The sequence below is a fragment of the Wyeomyia smithii genome, chromosome 1 (genome assembly GCF_029784165.1).
Source record: "Wyeomyia smithii strain HCP4-BCI-WySm-NY-G18 chromosome 1, ASM2978416v1, whole genome shotgun sequence".
Classification (NCBI taxonomy): domain Eukaryota; kingdom Metazoa; phylum Arthropoda; class Insecta; order Diptera; family Culicidae; genus Wyeomyia; species Wyeomyia smithii.
In genome coordinates, this window is record NC_073694.1 from 29398527 (window position 1) to 29421549 (window position 23023).

The following is a 23023-nucleotide window of genomic DNA, read 5'->3' on the forward strand; positions in this document are numbered from 1 at the left end:
GATCAGACGGTTCCAGTCATATAAGAAAAAAATGGCACAAAAACTGAGTTTTAACAGAAAATATACAAACTACTATCACAGACTAACATACATAACACTTCGAACAAAAAATCATTCAGGATGATATCAGTACTTTACGATAGTAGCACTAGTACCATCTGCTGCCGTGTTCGCGCTGCGTATTGTATTTCGATATCAGCGCTAGCGTGCGTGCATGTATCACATTATGAACTACAACATATGTATGAAATTGCATGACATCACCCCAGACGGTGTTATCGCGCGATGATTGTTATTCGATTGGAAATTTGGAATGATCGTTTTTTTGGCAATGGAGGTAGGTTCCAGTGTTACGTCTGTTAATCTGTCAAACGTAGGACTGGTATGCGAAAATTTTGTTGATCGATAAGCAACATACTCGCATAACAGTCTAGCTGCTAATTTTTTGTATAAACACATATTTTTTATGTGTTTTTCGTACGAAACATGCGTTCCTTTTAAGGTGTGTGCATTTCTAAAAATAGATGTTATAAGAGCAACAAGATTCTTGCAAAATGATTATTACATAGCTTTTGAACCGGTTGACCAATTAATTATCTTTTTATGAAAAATACCGAAGAAACAATTATGTGTACTTTTTAATTGCAAAAAATATGAAATTATTTTAATTTTCATCATGTTTTCAAATTGATTTAATTAAACATGAAAATCAACATTTTTTTCAATGAATTTTGTGATATACAGAGTCAAATGTGCCCTTCAAAATGTAGCCTATAGATATTTTTTATGTTCGCCTCAAAAAGAACGACAAACAAATGAAAAAGGCGTAGTCTCTTCTCGCAACGAAAGTCTCTAAGACCTCTTATTTTACGTAAAGTTGTCTCATTTTCACCTTATAGTATCTGTTTTCATTTTTCGTTTAAATTACCGTTATGAAATTAGTAGTAAAGTACTGTAGCTTAGTGAAGTCACATTTCTCTGTTGTTGTTTTCAGCTTTCTTTTGCCTTTTTCAATACAATCCTTTTGTATCCTGAAATTTACAAGTCTACATCAGAAATCAATAATTTTCGCGTAATTTTTCAAACCGGCGTAAGTCGCAAAATGTAAACAAACGAGTTTTTAATGTTATGTTATCATTACTTGATAAAATTTGCGAAAATTTTAACACAATTTTGACAAAACGATCAAACTACCTTGCTTACACTTTTTTACCTACACCCTTCTGCTAACAAACCGACAAAATTGCGAAACGAATTGCCATCTCAGCTACGCTCTCGTAAAATCGACGAAACCGACGAAAAAACGAAAAAACAACATTGCTCGACAATCACTTACACCATTTTTGCGTTGTTTATGTTTCACTCGACGCAAGTGAATTTCGAAGACACTAAACGACGCAAGCAAAATGACGTATATAACGAACGATTTTTAATCTGACGAATCTCACACAACATTTTGACGTAAATAACGCAACAGCTCACAGCATACTGTTACGCTCAGACGTATGTCAAACGCTAGTTGACATTATGACTTATGAAAAGGGCGTATTTACGTTAGGCTGAAGCAAAGCGTTGTATACTTTATTTTTGCTAAAAACTCATTTATTCTCAAACATAACTAGAATCTTCAACGCAGTAATGTAAAACATGAGTTAGAAGTACTGTTTAGAAGTATCCATTAAAATAAATATTGTTTCGTTTTTAGATAGGATTCAAATTGTTGAGTGAAAACTTTCAAAGTTGATTTTCTCAGTCAGATGCAAATGTTAGATAGGTCGATTTGAAAAATTACGCGAGATCTTATTTTTGCTTTTTGTCCAAATTTCTTCTCTATAAATTTTCTTCATGGTCTCTTTATGGTTTCTTTTTGGTTCCCTTTCGTCTCTTTTTGTTTTTTTCTGGCCCCCTTTTGGTCTCTTTTTGCTGGCATTTGGCCTCTAAAGTTTTTATTTCAAGACGTTAAGATGATACCAGCTCTGTGATTGCAGCAATGACATAAAATTTGTATTGGAAAATTTTAAAAAGTTGAGCCTGAACCAGCTTTTTGAAAAGTACTGTCTTTATGTGACAGCAAATTTTAAAACAATTCGGCCCTCAGTGTATTATACCTCCCCATACGTTCCCGTGGCTCTGTGGTTAGCGATGTCGGTCGGCTAGCTCTCCCACACGGTTGTGATATCGGGTTCGATTCCCGATCGAGTCGAGGATCTTTTCGAGTTGTAAATTTTCTCGACTCAGCACTGGGGCACGGTGTATCGTTGTACTTATCCTACACATACAAAATGTGCCAAAAACAATATCGATAACGAATTCTCTCAACTAAGCTAGTTGATCGAGACCGCTATTAGCCCCAAGGCTAAGCGCACACATGCAATGCCAAACGGGCTGTTATTTTTCATCTCCATATGTCTGTTGGTTCATCCAAGCTGTCGCTAATGACAGCCTTTACAGCGCGACATCTTTTGGCACAAATCAGAGCGGGCTGTCAGGTGCAAAACACGTTTATTCTCACGTGGAAAATATGACTTAGGAGAAAATACTTCATACAGTTTGCTTCGTATTCTTTATGGCATCGACCTAAGAAAACGGGGAAATGAAGGAGTGCGAGTCCAATATCATCGATGACAGCCGCTGCCGATCAGCAGGACCAATAAGACATCCTCAAAACAAACAAACTAGGCTGTCATGTCCGAGCGAACAAAATACATGCACAAGAATAGGCTATCGTTGCCTGTATGTAAGCTCTCATGAATAGCTTATTTATGGGGCTGTTATAGTAAGAAGAGAACCCAGTCGTCACTATAGTGTCGTACCGCAGTACTTTTCCGAAGCCTGGCCAGGACAGATTGTTTGAACTCTAGCAAAGCTGTAGATTTTTTTTATCAAATGTAAGTCTGAAGGTACTGAAATGCCACTTATACTAATTATAGCTTAAAATCAAAACTCCAATGATGGTGAAATTTGACGACTGTGTCGTCATGTTGCAGTGTCCACATATTTGATAAAGCCATTCAAGCGACCGTAAAAGCTTATTTTGTAGTGCACAAATTTATCAATATTTCCGACATCCGGGAACCAAGTTGATTTTTTGAAATATATTTCTATATTTTTAAATGACAAATCACGTTTTTATATATAAAGAGATACTGTAGTAACTACGGTAGTGTTTAACATACCCTATTTCATTGGTGCGTGCGCTCATTATGCCCCTAATCTTCCTATTTGCGCCATTTGTGTTTTCTGTTATTCCCAGGTTGAGAACCGCTGTCTTAGTAGTGCATGAATGAGGAAAAATTCATATCGAACATAACTTATTGTTACATAAAGTAGAGGAGGTTGTCTTAAATCTATATCTTTTTTGCGTTACGTAGTTTGTGTACAAATTTTTGTGGTTACAACGAAAAACATTGTTCATTTTGTGTTCTCACCGCAAAATACATGATACTTTTTTACGGGGTCCTTGTTCATTTTCTGCAGGTTTTCGTTTTTTGCGTTGTTGTTTTTGCGTTTTTGCCTTCTGTCTTTTACTGCACGGAACAAAATCTCTTGTGTTCTGCCTGTGCATAATGTCATTTACATTTTCGACGTCAGAACGACGCCTTGCCTAATAACATATACATTTTTGATTCCGGATTACCGATTTTCTATTTGGTTTCGAATATCAAATTATTCATTATAATTTGGTTCACAACACCATTTCACGTTTTTTACTGTTTTTTTAATTCTGTGTATTGGTTTCTTTGTTTTCTATTTTCTGTTAGTTTTTAGTTAAGTTTAAATTTTTCCTTTTTTTTTCTCTTATTTTTGATTTCAATTTATTGCAGTTTTTTTGTTTGTATTTTGCGCCTAAATCCTTTGATTGTTTTCATCCGTTCGAATTCTGCCTATTGCATTACTTTTTATCAGTTTCGATTCTCATGGTTCTTTTTCACCATTTTCTCTTTGCTTTTCTGAGTTTTGCTGCTTGGGCGTCGTACACAAATTACGTAACGCATGAATGGGGGGAGGGGGGTTAAGTCTGCGTTACTAGCTAGTTGAGGCTAGTTGAGACCGTTACGTAACTGTGATGTTTGCTCAAAATTGCAAATATGGAGAGGGGGTCAGGTCGTTCAGCGTTACGTAATTTTAGGAGGGGGGGGAAGAAGTCATAACGAATGTTACTTATCGTTACATAGGGGCGAGGGGGTCTGAAATCTAGGTTTTTAGTGTTACGAAATTTGTGTATGACGCCTTGCGTGGTTGCGTTTTATTTATTTTGGCATAATTGCTTTTTAGGTTTTTGGTTATGTGTTTTTGCTTTAGTTTTTTTTTTGTTTTGATGCACTGGTGACTTTGGCATTTATTCGTTCTTGTAAATATCGTGTTTACCTTCTGCATACTTACATTTTTCGCATTTCCTTTTTAATTGTAGCTTTTAGCGTTTCTTCTTTGGGTGTTATTTTGTTCGCAGCGTCTTTTCTTTGAAATTATGAGTTTTGAAGGCTTTTAATGTTATATTCAATTTTATTCATTAACTTATGCATTAAAATTATCTATGTTTGTTCACTTTTTTACCTTTTCTATGTTTCTAATTTGGGGCCATTGCGAGTCGTTTTTAGCGTTTTTCCTTTCTATGCCTTGACTCATGCGCAATTGGCTTTATTTCGTGTGTTTTTTACTGTGGTTTGACATCTAAGCATTTTCACATTTGCCATTACACTTTCTGTTATACACTTTCTGTTCAAGGTCTTTGCTTTTCTCTCTTTTGCCTGTTGCGTTATTTATTACGCATTCGTGCATTCATCTATATTGCTTTTTCCGTTAACACATTTCTGATATTTTTTATATTTCTTCTTATATCTGTAACTCTGGAATTATTATTTCTGACGTTTTCGTCTTTATGGTTTTGTTTCCTATTCTATCAACTTTCGCCGTTTACTTTCTGATTTTTTTTTTTCAATTCCGATGCTTGGCAATTACGCTGCAGGTTTTTGGGTTTTTGTTTTGTTGTTTTTGCCATTTGTCTTCTTCTTTTTTGTTTATAGTGAAAAAAAATCTTCCTACGTTGTCGTCTTTCGTTGTTTAGATAATTTTGTTTCATTAGTATCAATTTTTCAAACTTTGGATCCCTCAAATTGAATTCGTCACCTAAATTTTAAGTGGTGTTTTCCAACTTTTGCGTTCTCGACCTTCTTTGCACTTTTTAAGGTGAAACCTGATTGAATCCAAAAATGGCCGTCTTCGAGTCACCACTACGAATTTTTGAAAGCACAAGACTCGGAAATAGTTAATGCGTTCCCTGTGAAAATGCTATTTTATGTTTGCTGTGGTGAAGCAAACATAAAATAGAATTTTCATAGGGAACGCAATGAGTATTTCCGAGTCTTGTGTTTTTGAAAATTTGAAGTGGTGACTTTTAGTCAGCTATTTTTTGATTCAATGAGGTTTCACCTTAATTTTGCATTCTTTTTCGTAATTATGATTTCATGTTTGAAGGTTTATTCTTCAATTTCATGAATATTGACCACGTCTCAGTTTTAATTATTTGCAGTGTATGCATTAATAAAGGTATTAGTTTTTTTAACACGAATAAGAAAAATTATTCTCATTACTTTAGATGAATACGACTACTAGAAGCGACATGTAAACAAAAAACTAACTAAAAACTACTAAAGTTAAGATGAAAACAATCTAACGAAATGAAATAGAGATAGTGGTAGAAAGGATAGAGGTCAATTACGGAAACAAAGAAGAAAAACCAAAAGAGGGAAAAACAAAGACAAACAAACAAAAGGCAATTACCGCAGAATGGCTAGAAGAGCTAGAGGTGGTGGTGTAGGAAGAGCTACTAGAGGCGGAAAGTCGTCCTTCGTCGTTTGCGTTCTTATCGTGGTCGGTCGTCAGTGATTCCGTGCCGGCGACTACCCGGTACACGGTTCCAGCAGCACGTGCGGCCCGGTCGGCTGTTTGCTGATCGTGTGATTTCGTTTTCGAGAGGGGAGGGGGGCAGTTTGTGTTAGTATTAGTGTGTTGTTTATGACAGCGTTTTTTTTGGATTCGTTAGATTGGTTAGTTTTGGCAAGAGAGAAAGAGAGAGGTTTGGACAGTTTGGTGGTGCATTGTCACGATTGGAGTTTTTTTTTTTCAAAGTGTTATCAATAGAAGGGTTTTGATTGAATTCAACGATTGAATGTTCCAGAAAAGTGTGTGCATTTTGATGTGAAATATATAGAACGAGAAAAGAAAAAAAAAACAAAACAGTGTCAAAGTGTCATTTGCTAACTTCCCGATGCCCCACGCAGTGGGGAGGACCAAATGCTAACGAAAGTAGAGTGTCAATTTGGTTCCATACTTACGCGAATGATGTCGAACAGGAAGTTGCCCGAGCCTCCGGCTCCTCCAGCAGAGGAACCACCAAAGGAAAGGAACCTGTTATTAGAGGAAGCAAGAGTTTACATTTTCGCAATCAACGAACTTTCAAATTGACTAACCTCTTGTTGCGATCCTCGTCGTTGCCCTCGGAGTCCAGCGACAGCTCGTCCAGGGCGGAACTCTTGCCCGACGATTCGGCGCCCTTCTGGTCGTCGCCGTCGGAAACCGACTTCGTCTCTTCCGCGGTGGCTCGGGCTACTCGAATCGCATTCAGGGTGTCACTCAGCCCGGCCAGATCCAGCGTTTCCAGTGTGTTCTGGCTGTCCTGATCGCTAGTGATCTGGGGTTTCGCAGATTTTGTTTTGTTTTCGTTTTTGTTTTTCGTTGGGCCGACGAACGAACCAAACACCCGGGATGGAACATAGAGGGCACACACACATAGATACACATGTGCACACACGATGGATGAGACGATCATGCACGTGGGTGTGTGTGTGTGCGTGCGTTGGTTGACGTTGAGCGGTGTAATTGTTTTTTTGGTTGGTTTTGAGAATCAAAGTGGATTTTTGAACGGGGTTTTTGATTTGGACGCGGCGCAGGAATGAAAAAGATGAAATGAGCATAACATGACTTAGAATGCATATAGTTTTGATTTTCATATCAGGTTATGTCGCTGCTGTTCGATATTAATCAAGGATTAAACAGGAAGAAATTAAAACATTAAAACAGAAAGGGGAAAAAATGTATGAGCAAACCCAAAGACAGACACACACACAGAAACAAACAGCTAGAAAAACAAAAACAGTTGTAGTAGAGACAGTGGATGTGGAGCGCATCGGGTTGATCACGAGGGCAACTAGCGACTGCATTCCGGAATGGAACGGACAGAGATACAGACAGAGAGAGACAGAGAGAGCTCAAGGAAATGGATTGGAAAATTGTGAAACAATAGATTGACAGTGTGGAGAATAGAAGAAGGAGAAAAATGAGCAATCACCGTACTAAGTCATCTTGATGGTACGGTTTTTGTTTGTTTATTGAAACAAAGAATACTCCAACTAGCGGCCTTCGAGCTGTTGTGGAAAATGTAAACAAAACAGAATATAGCTTAAAAATTTGTATGAACAAAGCGGTTGATATGAAGCTTGGTGGATGATGGTTACTGATTCAAAAAAACTACTTCCAAAACCAAAACAATCATGTTGAGGTTAAGCTACAAATGCGGCAGATGATTCACAGCTCGAGCGAGAGTAAATACAGCGAGCGAATGGGGCGAAATGATGCACAGGTAGAGCAAAGTATGAGAATGGGAGAATGGGAGAGAGCTCCAGTGAGGAGCGCTACTATGATGAATGTCTTATTTCCGATGTTGGGTTTCTGCTACTGTATACTAGATGGCGTATCCTGATGTCTTAATGAGTAGAACTACTGCTAAGTTGATACGGCACAGTCTTCCATGAATCGTCGAGCTGTTTGTTTACAGGGCTGACTTGTGATGTGAAAAGTAGCTTTGGAAGCCTCATACCAGGTTGGAATCGGTGCTATCTTGTGCTCTCAGTGTGGTTGTGGCCGAAGCTAGTTCGGCACTAGAACTGCCATTGTTGACTACAGTGCTAGGTGCAACAGTTTCGCTTTGTGTCGTAGGTGCAGCCGCCGGCAGCGATGACGATGAAGACGACGACAACCGCGAGGTTGCTAACGAATTAACGATCCCTGCCCAACTGGTAACCGTTTCTGCGGATCGTTTTCTCAGATCATTTTCATCGCTCGCAGTGGTCGTTCGACTGATTTCGGTTGTGCTGCTGTCATCATCGCTGCTCGGCGGGAAGGTTGGCAGCGATATGCTCACTTTGCTGCCATTGGTACTGCCGTTGGAACCATTACTCTTAGTGGCAGTATCGTCATCGTCATCACCGAAATCATCGTCGAAATCAACGTCGGAGGTTCCGCGACTACCGCCGTTGTTACCGGCGCCGCCTCCCAAACCGCTGCGCAGAAGTATCGGTCCAATCGTGCGGAACAAATAGGACGTGATCATCTGGATTTTCTGATCCAGAATCTAGGGAAAATACAGGTGTGGAATCGAGTTCAGAAAAGCACATATTTACAAAATCATACAATTAAGATGAAACGTAAAGCATACGCGTAGATGAAAAGATACGGATAGGGGTGAGGTAGGAAAGAATAATGCGAGAATGGCAAATTTGGCGGGTGACGTCTAGTAGTGAGAGCTTTTTGAATTGGTAGTGACGATAGACGAATGACACAGGGAGTGATAAAACAGCAAACTTTCCGCTTGGGAGGGTAATATATGAGCCTGAAAGTTCAACAAGATCCGGATTTGTACAACCTACGATCAAACCACTGCAAATCACGACAATTGGGCGGAAAAAATGAAAGTTGTTTCCATTCTCTCTCTGTCTGTGTGTGTATCTCTCTCTCATTTCTAGGTGTTGGACCCAACAGCGACAGGCTGTCGTCCTTCGAGGGTGCTTTTAAACGGACAGCCGGCCTCTAGTAACCGGTCGCTGTTCGATGGTGGTTTTTGATCTATTTTCGCAGTTTAAGACAGAGCTCTGACAACTGGTTTGCGCTGCTAACGCAGCCTATGCGAACGACCGACTGTTGAAGCCTTGCGGAAGATTCAGGACATTGCCTTCTAGGTAGATATCTCTCTGTGATTGGAACAAAGAGCAGATTTGTCTTCTCCGTTATGGGCTGCTTTGACTTTTCCGGGTGCAAACTGGCTGTCGGTTGATGACAATGAACGCAAAGATAACTAAAGAAGTGATCACAACAGTTAAAAATGTTAACTAAATCCAGATCAAAGACTTAATACAGTTTCAATGGAATAGTACACCATATGCTTTGACAAAAAACTGCATAATGTCAAATAGTAGTATTTTCAACAAAATGAAACAGAATTTTTATAAAAAGGTTCAGAATCACGGTACACAAAAATGATAATTGTACAGTTCGAGCAATCCTAGAAAATTGAGAGTATTGCAAGAAATCTTTGATTAAGCAAACTTTTGAAACATGTTTGATATTGTCATAGTAGAACAAGTAATCAACTTTTGATTTTCGAAATTTGAAAGTTATCTGTTTTTCCTGAGTAGCAAAAAATGCTATCAATTAAGTGAAGGTCAGCTTCGTTAATAATTTAGTAAAGTTTAATTTGAAATGGAAATCAGCATTTTGATTGATCATACTGGTTCCTGAAATTCAATTCACCGGTCTGGTATATAAACTGACTTAACCGTTATGTACTCGGCAATTTTAACACACGTAAGTAATCGGCAGGGTACCCGGATTCCCACCAAAATGAAATGCTTTTTACTTCCTCGATTTTTAACCGATTTTCGATCTTGACCCGTCAAAAGATTGAAAAATTTGTCTATTTGTAGTATACAAGACCTAAAGGGCGATTGGCCCCCATTGGGGATGGGAAAGTTATCGATATTTATCGCTAATATCGAAAATTGCTCCATATCGATAATATCGCTAAATTTCAGCGCTAACGATAATTATCGATAAGTTTCAGGCGGCAGTTCAGCTGGCACAAAGTATGCGAATTATTTCTTGCATTTGCAAAATATCATATAGTAGTTATCCAAAATAGCCAATTTTTTTTCCCAATTCTCTCCTGCCGAATAGACTTCGGTAAAATTCACAAGTGAACAAACATTATCGTTGCTTTTGCGACCTCGCGCCCCCTCCAAGAATTACACTGTGATACAGCGATTTAAAACTTCTGAAGTGACCTAGTGTAGGTTGTAGGTCTTGTTGAGTATAACATTCGCTCATATTAGAAATTTTCCAAACACCCCCAACATCTGAAGTTATGGTCAAAATACGGTTTTTTCGACCTCAGCGCATATAATATTTTTTGACTCAGTCATTTATCAACCGATTGTCAATATTCAAGCAGTTTTAGAAAGAAGACAAATGAATCAATAAAACATGTTAAGTTATTTGAGTTTATATCTAATTTTTTAGACTTTTTCACGCAATTTTTCAATTTATTTTAAATTTGCCGTCTATTTTTGTAAGAAACATACCACAAATGCACTATTATTTTGAAAGTATATTCAATTCCGAATCAAATGAAAGTAGTCTTGTGGAAATCGATTGATATTTGGCTAAGATATATATTTTTTAAGAAAACCAGAATTTTTGGCTTCTGTCGCACAATTATTTCACGGTGCTACTAATGATGAAAAAATGCAAGAACTCTTCATGTGACTTAGTGTGGGTTGTAGCTTTAGTCAAGTGTAACTTGCGCGTTTACTTGAAGTTTTTCAAATACCCCGAAAATTATAAGTTATGTTTTAAACCCTGTTTTTGACCGTAGCTCACATTCTAAGTTTAATTTGGTTATTTTTCAACCGACTTTTCATATTTTGGCAGTTTTGGAAAGGCGAAAAATAGAACTCTTGAACATATAAATATGTCTGAAAAGTTTACCTATATGTGATTAATAGTTTTAAATAAAATAAGATGATTTATGTTAAATAAAATAAAATGGTTTGTTTTTTGCCTTTCTCCTAGTTTTTTTTTTTAATTTTACTTATTTGTGATGAATAGTTTTAAAATAAAAAAGATAGTTTATGTTATTTTCAAATTTTCCAAATTTTTTCGCAATTTTTCACACATTTTTGTAATGAACGAGCTTTAATTTTGTATAGAATATAAGAAAACATTGTATTATTATAACTGTAGTCTACATTTGCTTGACGAAATAAATAAATTGCTGTAGAATTTGAAAAGTACATTTAGTGCCAAACGAAAACAGTGAGTGTGAGATATGACTTGATGTTTTCCACCATATACTTAGGTTTCATCAAATCATTTCTCAGCCAAATTTGAACAGATTTTCATCAACAACGCCTATTGTTTTCGTTTGGCACCAAAAATAACTTTACAAATCTTACAGCAATTGAAGCTCCATCATTACAAAAATGTGCGAAAAATTGCGAATAAATTTAAAAATTTGAAAATAACATAAACCTTCTTATTTATGTAGGTAAACTGTTTAGACATATTTATATATTTCAAATGCCCTATTTTTCGCCTTTCCAAAACAGCCAAAATATAAAAAAATCGGTTGAAAAATAACCGTATTAAAAACAAAAATGTGAGCTAAGGTAAAAAACAGGGTTTTGAACATAACTTATAATTTTCGGAGTATTTGAAAAACTTAAAGTAAACGCGCACGTTACACTTGACTAAAGCTACAACCCACACTAAGTCACATCAAAAGTTCTTGCATTTTTTCATCATTAGTAGCACCGTGAAATAATTGTGCGACAGAAGCCAAAAATTCTGGTTTCCTTAAAAAATATATATCTTAGCCAAATATCAACCGATTTCCACAAAACTACTTTCATTTGATTCGGAATTGAATATACTTTTAAAATCATAGTGAATTTGTGGTATGTTTCTTACAAAAATAGACGGCATATTTAAAATTAAATTGAAAAATTGCGTGAAAAAGTCTAAAAAATTAGATATAAACTCAAATAACTTAACATGTTTTATTGATATCGGAACAAACCTGTATATATTTTGAAAGCTTCATTTGTCTTCTTCCTAAAACTGCTTAAATATTGAAAATCGGTTGATAAATAACTGAGTTAAAAAATATTATATGCGCTGAGGTCCAAAAAACCGTATTTTGACCATAACTTCAGATTTTGGGGGTGTTTGGAAAATTTCTAGTATGAGCGAATGTTATACTGAACAAGACCTACAACCTACACTAGGTCACTTCAGAAGTTCTTGCATTTTTTTTTCATTTGTAGCACAGTGTTATCGATAATTCATCGATATTATCGTTAACAGCCTGAAAACTATCGATGTTATTGTTAACGATTTTGCTCGAGATTTCCCATCACTAGCCCCCATATGGTTCCCGTGAATCCGGATCTTCAGGATCATGTTCAAGATCGGGAATCAGCTCCGAAATGGTCATTTCGGACAATTAGGATGAACTCAAAAGGAATGAAAAGCAACTCCTGGAGTGATGTTATGAATTTTGATACCAATGTTGTTCGGTTTTATTGATAATTGTACTAATTTGTCTCACCGGAACACGCTCCTTAAGATCCGGATTTATATGAACCAGATGTTGTCCCAGGCTCACGTCGGATGCTAAAAGTAGACAGATTTTTCAATCTTTTGACAGGCCAATATCGAAAATCGATCAAGAAATGAAAAAGCAAGAAGCGTTTCATTTTGTGGGTACCCGGGTACCCTGGCGAGTATTTATGGGGTAAAAAAATTCGAAGTAGACCCCCACCACCCCTTCGAACTGCCCCGCTGCTATTAACAGTCTGATGATGGAAAATAATTTATTTACATTAGTTAGGAGCATTCCATAAGTTTCAGCTGGCTTAGTTGAGGTTATCCTTGTTTTTTTTTTAAAGCAATATAGTCTGAAAAGGTACCCGGGTACCCTGCCGAGTACATAACGGTTGAAACTTACTTCGGATCGTCAATAGCAACTGATTTTTGATGAGCTTCTTGGAAGTGTTGTTTTAGGGGCAAGACACTGTTGATATATTAAAAAATGTTGACAACAGTCAATGTTACTAAATATTTAGCGCTACGTAATAAAAACTCATCAACGACAAATTTTTAAGTATTAAAACCAGCGATATTACTGGTGTGATGTGAGGGTGACAGATAAACGATAAATATTGAAATATATCAACATACATTATATAGTATTAGGTACATTAAGGTCGGGGGCGGGGGCAAGACGGACATGTTAAGGAAACAATAAATTTTTACGTGTGAAACAACATATTTTTTGGGACCTTAACCCCTTACATTATAGGTTGACACAATTACTTCGATGCGTAGTATTTGGTTTTGCAATTGAAAATCGTTTTCTATGTTTTTTGAAACAATAAAAAGTTGATTGCAAAATTAGTTTTTCTTTTTGAGTGTGCGGGTGAAACGGACAGGTGGTGTGGGTAAGACGGATATGTTAAGGAAATTAGCAATAAACGACGAGTTCGGCTTTTTTGAAGTTATGAATTAACAAGACGTGAAACGCAAACACACATGAAGGATAATTTGAGGTTTTTTGTTGATTCTGGTCACACTCCGGAAACAGGGTTCCGAAGGGTCATCCTGTATCTGTTTTTCTGAGGTAGTTTCCATATTATCAAACTGAATAGTTATATGAAACAACAATCGTTATTTATTATGCAGAGGATTAAATCTGGAACCATTATCAATTTCAGACAGAAGTTCCGAATGGAAAAGAAAAAAAATCAGTTTATGCAATCCGCCTCTTCGAAGTGGTCATAGGGATGCTTGCCGCATTTTACAGCGGTAGCAAGAACCGACATTTTGCAGTCCACTTCGCATCTAACAGCGGCCAATTGACTTTCGGTGCACGTTTGATGGATGCAAACGAGGCAAAGCTTAATTCGAAGGAAATAATACCATAAACACTGTCCATCTTACCCACCCTGGTGGTTGACCGTCTTATCCCACCAGTACACAAAATTTTTAAACTTTCATAGTTTTCCAATAACAATATACTCTATCTGTATCTCTTCACGTATAGGTCAGGCATGTTTCAAATAACCGGAAAATGGATCAACACCGAAAAAAACGTTGGAAATTGTGGGACAAAAATCTTATTTTCTGATACGCGAAAATTACATCCGCTGGTCTATTTTCAAAATTGGAACATTGGAAGGGTGGTTCGAAAATCATCAACTAATTTGGTAAAAAGGTGGCACACATGTCCGTCTTATCCACCCTGACCGTCTTACCCCCATCCCCCCTATATTAAAATATAGCTCATTTATTTTAATTGATGTTTGAAAGCCGGTGTCGGTTCACCACATTATAACTAATACTTATTTTCTTGATCTGAAGATACTGTTTTGTGCTGCATAAGTATGTTTCCTCTGTCTCAGCTCAGGGCTTATGTAAAAAGGTATTGATGAATACTATTTTATATTTAGTTTTAGATAGTAAATTTGTCTTTCTGGAAAAACATGCACTGCAGAAATGGTTTTTTTATTATGTTTTTTTTTATGAAAACGACAAAAAGATAGATAAAAATTGATGATTGATGAAAGAAGACAAAAAGGTAAACTTTTCAATGCTACTTTTCTTTATCTAAAGCAAAAAGTTTTAGACAGCATTTTTGTCGTATCAGAAAATATATACCAGCGTAAAAAATATTTCTTCTTGAAAAAAAATTGAAAAAAAAAAATAATATCATAAAAAAGTTGCTGTGTTTCAGATTTCTGTTACAGTTTATTTTTTTTGGAAGGACAAAATTATTATCTATAACTTTGCTCAAGAAACTATACCGATCAAACAAACCATTTGGATGCTAGAAATATTTTTATCATTCATAGACACTCGGCGCAGGAGATAATCCCAAATCTTGATGTCCCGTGTTTTGTGGTGACATAAATCAAATTTCGCGACTTTCTTTACTCATTTCACCAAGATCAATGTTTTGCTAATCTTTTGTCGTTTTTATAAAGAAGTATATTTAAAAAAATAGCCTTTTTCGATAATTAATTTTTAACATATTTTTAATTTTTTTCAACTCATTCTTTTACGGCATATTTTTTTTTGGAAAGATAAAACTATTACCTATCGCTCTAAAAATATTGATAAATCATCGATATCTTTTGAATGTAAATACGTTAAAAATGAGCCATGATTGGAAAAAAAATAAAAAATAAAAAAATACCGATAGTACAAATGGAACACCTGAGCAAAGTTGTCAACCAAGCAAAGATTTTCCGATCTGGGCAATAAAAAGTCACGGATAGATTGTTTTCGTTCACGGTAACGAAATGGGGTCATAAAGTGATCGCAGCAGGTGAAATACATTTTACACAAAGTAGGAATTTTGTTTATCGTTTGTTAAGGCTGGATTACACTCTTTGACCAAGCGTCAAATATTTGTCACTTTTTGACAAATAAAAATTTGGTCAAAGATAATTGTTTGTCACTCTCTAATTTTTACTTGGAGCAAACAACAACCATGATGTCCAATAAATTTGACCATCATGTCAGAAGGTCAAATATTTGACCATTGGTCAAAGAGTGTAATACAGGATTTAGTCTGTACTGATTATTAAACAATTTTGACGTTGACAGATAACACTCGGACGGCATTATATTCCAGTGCTGCCAATTTAAAAAGTTTGAAAAAAATCGCCCTTTATTTACGTGATTTTTGTAACTAACAGAAACTAACGGAACTTGACTAAAAAAGAAATAATACTCAAAGGAAATCAGAACAAAATGAGACAACTATAAATGAAAACTTCGTCTATAGCTAAAAATGCCAATGTCTATCTGTCAGTCTGTAACCCATAGACTTAAAATTGACTGACATGGGAATAGACCATTTTACGAGACGTTTCTGCATTCAATTCATGAATGAAATTTGGACAGAAAGCTCGGAACCGCTGACATAAAAAGTAAAAGCAACATCAATATCATTAGGATCCGTGACACCTGTTAGTTCGTAAAATGGTCTATGGGAGAGTGCGGGAAGTGCCAGAAATAGTCTTACCAGTACCTAAGACCGGAAATTAGATTCAGACGCCATTTTGAAATATAAAATTGCGACTTCCGCTTTCCGAAAATGCATTGGAGCTAAAAAGAAGACGCCTCCGCAATCGAGACGATGCACAGAGGCCAAAAATCGACTCCTGGTAATTTCTAAAAAAAAGGCCAAAAATATTCATTCCGAAATCGAGATAATGCATGGAGACAGTCGTCATTTTGAAATTCAACATGGTAATTTCCGGCTTCTGCAAAATACCCAAGACCACCAACGTTGTGGAATTTTACTTATCCCATCCTATTGATTTTGCTAATTCTGAAATAAAAGTCCCAACATTTCTATTACTGGACCTTTTAAAGTTTATCTTGTAACGATAATACAATTATTTACCACCCAACATTAGCAGTCTATAAGCAATGTCCTTCTTGAAGGCATGCACCTCTGCATAACATAGCCTGTCAAAATAGGGCTGAGGTAATTAGCAAAATGGATGGATGCCCTGCTTTTCAACAAAACTATGTGAAAATCCCCAAATGAAGAGCCTTATAACACAAATTAATAGACGTATCACTGGAACCAAGCTCCATCCCTACAAAAAATATCATTTCAAATTTCCAATCGAGTAATAGGGTAGGGAACATATTCTGAGCAGCTTTAGTGTATTGCTTTTTGTGTATTGAGACGAAATACTCGAAATGTGTTGGATGAAATTCAAACAGAAGTATATCAATCTGTTCTCTATCTTCTTCTCTGTCAGAACATGTTTTCAGATTGTAAAACTAAGTTAGCAAACTTCAACAATAATCGGTTGAAGTTACCAATCGAGGGACACTATTCCAATTACCCCGAACCTATTTTAAGCAGTTTCCATCTGTTTTACAGGCGTTTTTTTTCAGCAACCCGAAATGGCTCCTGAATGGCTGCAATATAGGTCGATTTGTTTCAAATGATCTTTGTTCACAGATTTCTTCGCGATTAACGGCATTTCTTATATTCGTAAGACAGCTAGACAACCAAAGTTTTCGTTTCCATCATCGAAATTGCCGATATTGATCAAAATTCAGAAGTTTGAGGCCTGTTTTCTTCGACTGCTTAAAATAGGCGCCACTGTTTAAGTCGTTCCTTATCCTAGTTATCGCGCGACAACACCGGGGCGCTGTTATGCTATTTCACTCATATTTTGTGGTTCCCAATTTAACACATGCACGTACGCTAGCACTGATGTCGAAGTACAAGATGCAGCACGAATACGGCAGCAGTGACGCTAGTGTTACTAACGTAAAGTATTGATGTTAGCGTGACCGAGTGACACCCGGGGCGGAAAATTTGGGCGTCACCCCTTTCCCACCAGGTTGCAGTGGAATAATCTTGTTATCAAGCATTGTGAGAGTTAGAACCTTCGTTTTCAATTTTGAAAAATTGGTATAATCTCAATTATACTCTTAGGAGCAAATTTATTTGATTTTCGAGGGTTTCACCTCGACTTCCACCTAGGGGCTATCCACATTTCACGTGGACAGATTTCTAACGATTTTGACTCCCCCCCCCAACCCCTCCTTGGACAACTGCCCATATAAATTATGATAACTTTTTATTGACCGTGGACATTACACATATCCCCCCCCCCCCAAGGCTGTCCACGTGGAATGTGAATGGCTCCTAATAATAAAACGGAATGTCATTCACGGGTGTCATCATTTTGAAGCTGGCACGTGTGAAAAATTTTCTCATGGGTGTCACCTCCTGAAGGGTGACACCCAGGCTGGACAGCAAAACCGAAGCGTCACGAAAATTGGCCACTTGCAAATGCTTAAAACTCAGTCAGTTTTGAACGAATTTCCTTCATTTTTCGATTGGGAAAATTGCTATGTATCAATGTTAGTTATTGTATTTGTTGGCGCCGCAACGTTCAACCAACCTACAACCTTCGATAGAGACTGGTATAGACCCTTTTTCGTACGAATGTGTTAGTGCCATTAGTTGAGGAAAATATTAACAAATAGCTGTTTGCAATGCTATGTTTTTAGCAGCTGGACAAAATATTCAGTTGAACACTCATTATGTGCTTTAAACTTGTTTCTGAATAAATGTTTTCATTCGTGATCAGAAATCGGAAGAAGCTGCTGAACATAATCGACCAAAAATGGTAAAAAAGATAAAAGTCTAAGCAACGAGATGCGATGATTTACAGTTTAGAGGGAACAAAAGCAACTTTACACGGGTATACACGTTCACTAGTGTGCGTAGGTGAAAAGTCACTTATCTCCAAACATTGTTTAATATGAGTATTTTTAGAACCAGTATGATATCAAGTACCCGAAAATCGACCCTAGACGCCATTAAGAATTTCAAGATGAAATGAATAAATACCGCCTAATACGAGTAATTTAGGAATCGAGATGATGTCTAGAGCCGTAAATAAACATCAGGCATCAGAGCTATTTTGAAATCCTTGGTTGCAACTTCCGGTTTACGGAAATCATTTTAGAATAACGAAATATCACCCAATACTCTCGAAGTCAGAGCGATGTCCAGAATCCACAAATCGACTCTAGACTTTGTTTTGAATTCCAATATGATTGTGTCTTCTAGTAAGATAGTCTAAAGTGGAGAAATATCACCTAATACGAGTATTTTCGCAATTCAGTTACCAGTCATTGCGTCATTGCAATCTCATACATATTTTGCAGTTCGCAATGTGACACATGCATGCACACTAGCGCTGATGTCGAAATACAAGACGCAGCGCGAACGCGGCAGCAGATGGTGCTAGTGTTACTATCGTAAAAAGTTGGTATCATCCTGAACGATGATTTTATTGTAAATTTGTTCGAAGTGAAGAGTCAAGCAAAACTCTTGCCACAAATAAACAGACATAACACTGTTTATTTGTGGCAAGAGCTTTGCTTGACTCTTCACTTCGTTTCAAGAAAAATATCAAGTTAGAAGACATTCGCGATGTAACGGTCACTAAAAGACTGCAGTAATTCGTGTTTTCTTGAAGCAAATGAAGTTAGTTCGTGGGATCGTAGGTAATGGGTTAGAATTGAGGAAAACTTAAGTATTCTTGATTGGTTTCTAAATGGCGCATCTGGGTTATGCATCAAACTAAATATTTCGATTTTACAAGTTTACAAGCCTTCGTAACCGTGCTTTTCGTGTTTGGTATAGTAGAATGATTATACAAATTTTCAGTAAAATCTATCAGGCCTGGTTGGAACGATTTTAGTGATTTTGAGAGTTTCTGAAAGAGGTGCATTTGGCTTATACATGATGTTTAAACTCTTTGAGGTGCACAATAAAACGCTATAATCATTTTTTTAGTTCTGTTGGGAAGAGTATAAAGTAAATTGCCAATTTTAAATAAGGCCATTTTTTGTAGTACTCTTAGATTAGACTAATACCACAAACTTTCAAAAGCCATTTTTTACCAAGAGTTATAGAACTTTTTACCGTTTTATCCCACTTAATTCCCATGAAAAAAAAAAACTGTAGAACAGTAGAAAAGTTTCGTTTACCGGCTAAATCATGACATCGGTTGTCTACAATGCAGGTGGAATATTTTTGGTGATCATCTCCAAACGAAAAACGCAATCAACCCAAAATTAGGACAGCGGTCCCACAAGTGGACATTTAGCCTAGTAGAGGAGCTTCAATAAACTAACTTTATTTCCTTAGAGTTTCCAAAATATCCAACTAAAAATGCTTCTCATTTTGTTTTTTTGCGTTTATTTTCGAACACGGTCTTTATGTCCGATAGATGTCGTAGTTAATCACAACAACATTTTTCAAACATTGAATTTATTTTATTTTCACTAAACTTAGTGTAAGCGACATGGAAACAATATTTCACTGACATACTTGAAAATAAAACACAAAAGGAGTTTCAGTTTCACATCAATTCAAGTTCGCGATTCTGTTTACTGATGTCGCATCATCGCTGCTTTTTGCTTCGAATCTGCGAAGTGATAAATATGATAATTTTTGCCAACATAACTGCGGATGTGGAGGTGAAATTAAAAAAAAATATTTTGCAGTTACTCAACATTTCGTTCAGCGTTATGCAATGTCTTGCCTTTTTTCTAACTTGAAAATACTTGCAGGTGATTTCCAAACAGGAATTTTGTTTCAAAATTGCCTTGTTTACGAGTAATGTAACTTTTAATTTGAAATGTCCAGTAGAATAAGAATGTTTGTTCTTTTCTGGGAAAATTCTCGGACCTAAATGGTTTTTTTTTTCTTCGAATTCGTAGTAAGATTATCAACAGTTTATTCGAAGCGAAATCCACGAGATTACACGCCGAGCGAGGGGAAGATGATTCTTTTATTATTGATCGTTTACACACAGAAACACTAACTTTTCGTTAGCTACGTTAAGTTAGTGTGAAAACAATATTTATTTTCACTAAATTGAAATTTTTTACGAGGCACAATTCAAAATTTAAATAGTAAGGCAAAATTAACAAACCGAATCCAGTGCTGATTTCAGATATAAGTGGAAAAGTGATTCAAGTTAAGGCAAAACCAGAATCGAACCAGAACAACATTTTCTAATCAAGACGATCAGATCAAGCTGCAGTAACGGTACAGCTTACCTTAATCATACAATGCCTAGCCACTCTGCTCAGTTGGACCAGTATCGTATCTCGAAACTCGTCTTAGCAGGACGCTTTTGAAAAGTGAAAGGTTGTATTTTGCACGGCATCGATTCACAAAAAAAAACTAGCGTTTTTTGTGATGCCGAGGAATTTCCGTGAAACTATTTGTTGTGTGAAAAAAATCCTGAAGTGTAAGATTTTTTTGAGTTCTTCCTTCTTCATTGTTTTTATGTAACAGCTTTTATTCCAACAAACATTATTTCTTTAATTTTTGCGATATTGGTTGATGTACATATTTCGAATCATTCTGATGTTTACCGTTTATCTGTCTCTATGTCTTGCCTTTAGACAATTAGTAGCATTTTGTCGTTTGACGGAAACAGCAACATTTCAAAATGTGTTACATAAAAAGGTGATCATTCGGTCTGACTCGAAAAATTGAAACAGCCCATGAAGACAAACCATTTGCTCATCTTTTCGTACTACATTTTTTCACTCACTCCAACCAAACCAGCCGTTAATGAACCGTAACAAAAAAAGCTTAAACTAAGATGGAATCTATCCTTAACGAAGCAACACTTGCACAGTACTTCAGATCCACGAAGCCCCCAGACGAGAGAGTTGGGCTTTTCCCGCGTCCCATCCGGACAGACACACGGTGACATGACGCATGAGGTCGTAATTCTCGTGATTCGCAGCAGAGTGGACTCTCAACGTAACTCGTCTCCAGCTGAAGAGCTTTTGATGGATGGTAGGCATTTTTTTCCCTGAACAATTGACGATTCACATGACGCCGATGGGACCCGGACGGAAGACAAGGACAAGAGATGATAGTTCTTCAACACACTGACAGATACACACACGGGTGAGATGTCCTTCGAGAAATGTGACTGAATGAAGGAAAGGCCAATTGAAGCGAAGGCGTTTGAAGCGATCGATTCGATTAATGAACTTTTCTCGATTCCTTTTCGAGGGTTGTTAAAGTTCGGTTTAGGCAGCGATGACTCACCTGCGACAGGGTTGGGAACAGCTCCCGAAGAATACCGATCGTTCGCTTGTTTCGCTCGTTGATTCTCTGATCTTCCGAGTCGACCAGTGTGATGACGTCCAGTTCCTGGAGAAAAAGTGGAAAAATGAATTAAATTAGTTTTTGTTTTCATTGAAAGCTCCTAGTCTAGAGGCGGTGGGATTTCCAAACCGTAGGATAATTCCCACTAGTCTATTAACCTCCAAAAACAGTGGCAGAGTCTGTTGTTGAAGATGTGTTTCATAACCTCAATCGAACGTGAAAAAATAACCGGTTCGCAGCAGTGGTTGCGCTCAAAAGTGGGGCCTAGTTTGGCCGCGAAAGTGAAATGCGAAAAAATATCTGTTGAATGCCGCGTTTTTCCTCCCTCCGTGCCACTGCCTACCTGCCGTTGCACACGAAGCACTAACAAAACAAACAGAAAGTAAACAAAAGCAGTGACCTGGAGAAAAGCGCGATATTGAATAATATTGGGCGGCTCGCACAGCGATACGTGTGCGGATAAACGCGCGCTTCGGTTGTTCGAACAAAAAAGGTTGCAAAATTCGAAGTGTTTTGTTTGATAAATGAGATAATTGTGCATGGTTGCTGCTTCGAAGCTATTTGTTTATTTTTTCACGTGAAACGATAAATTCTGTTGTAATTGGTTTTTGGAAACATAATAACAGAACTGGTTTGTAGCCAGTTTTGGAGTAGTCACTGTATGTAAACGTAAGTGAAGTTGTGTCATGAATCAACGGGGTAAAATATTCAACAACCTTACTGTCAGTTTACCTCTGGATGGCTGCGTCCTGTTGTTTATGTTCAGACATCACGCACTCCGGTGTGTATTTACATAATTTAATTATGAATTAATTCCGTATTCTTACAGTGCAGCCAATCAGTAAACAATGGATTAGGGGCAGGACAGTTTTTGTTTTGTTAAAAAAGTCATGCACAAACTTCGTACCAAGTGTACTGCGAAAACACTGAACATCAACAACATGACATGCAAATACTCAAGACATTCGAAAAAATGGAAACAGATCAAAAACATGTCCAAAAGAATAAAAATAATCAAAAATGTGACAGGTATCAAAAAGTCATAATGTTTAATATTCGTTTTATCATCAAAACATCTTAAGCAAGAAGTTTGGGATAAAGAGGTTAGCAAAAAGCAAAAAAACAGCAGCTGTAGCCAGTATCAAGATCGTAACAATATTTGTCAGGCGACTGTTTATTTTTTTCCACAAACTCTGACGACAAGTTCACTGCAGCCGCCGGGGCCTTGCCGCCGTTCGCAATAACAATCGCAACATACGCAATCCGGTCGAAGATTTCCGCCATGGGCGGCCAGATTAGTATTCCGCGCGTATCGTCCCAATATAATCTATCAAGGCCACATTGCGTGCGAATCGCCGGAATTTGTTTCATTCCTCCATCAGAGCCATTAAAGCTTGCGCAGGTAGGGAACGTTTGTCAAATCGACCTGCGTACACTCGAATT

At 37.0% G+C, this 23023-nt stretch overlaps 1 protein-coding gene across 3 annotated transcripts in view; it reads right to left on the bottom strand.

Annotated features, from left to right (window-relative positions):
• The window catches only part of LOC129721503 (dentin sialophosphoprotein), a 105755-nt gene that overhangs the window by 5341 nt on the left and 77391 nt on the right, over positions 1-23023 (bottom strand). Inside the window, exons 3-7 of one of the 3 annotated variants that reach the window (XM_055674161.1) lie at positions 21521-21625; positions 7877-8410; positions 6471-6691; positions 6336-6408; positions 5782-5949 (exon numbers count right to left, since the gene is read on the bottom strand). In XM_055674161.1, the coding sequence (XP_055530136.1) occupies positions 5782-5949; positions 6336-6408; positions 6471-6691; positions 7877-8410; positions 21521-21625 (1101 nt within the window). The remainder of the gene's footprint in view (positions 1-5781; positions 5950-6335; positions 6409-6470; positions 6692-7876; positions 8411-21520; positions 21626-23023) is intronic. The other 2 variants (XM_055674175.1, XM_055674166.1) reach the window with 2 other exon arrangements.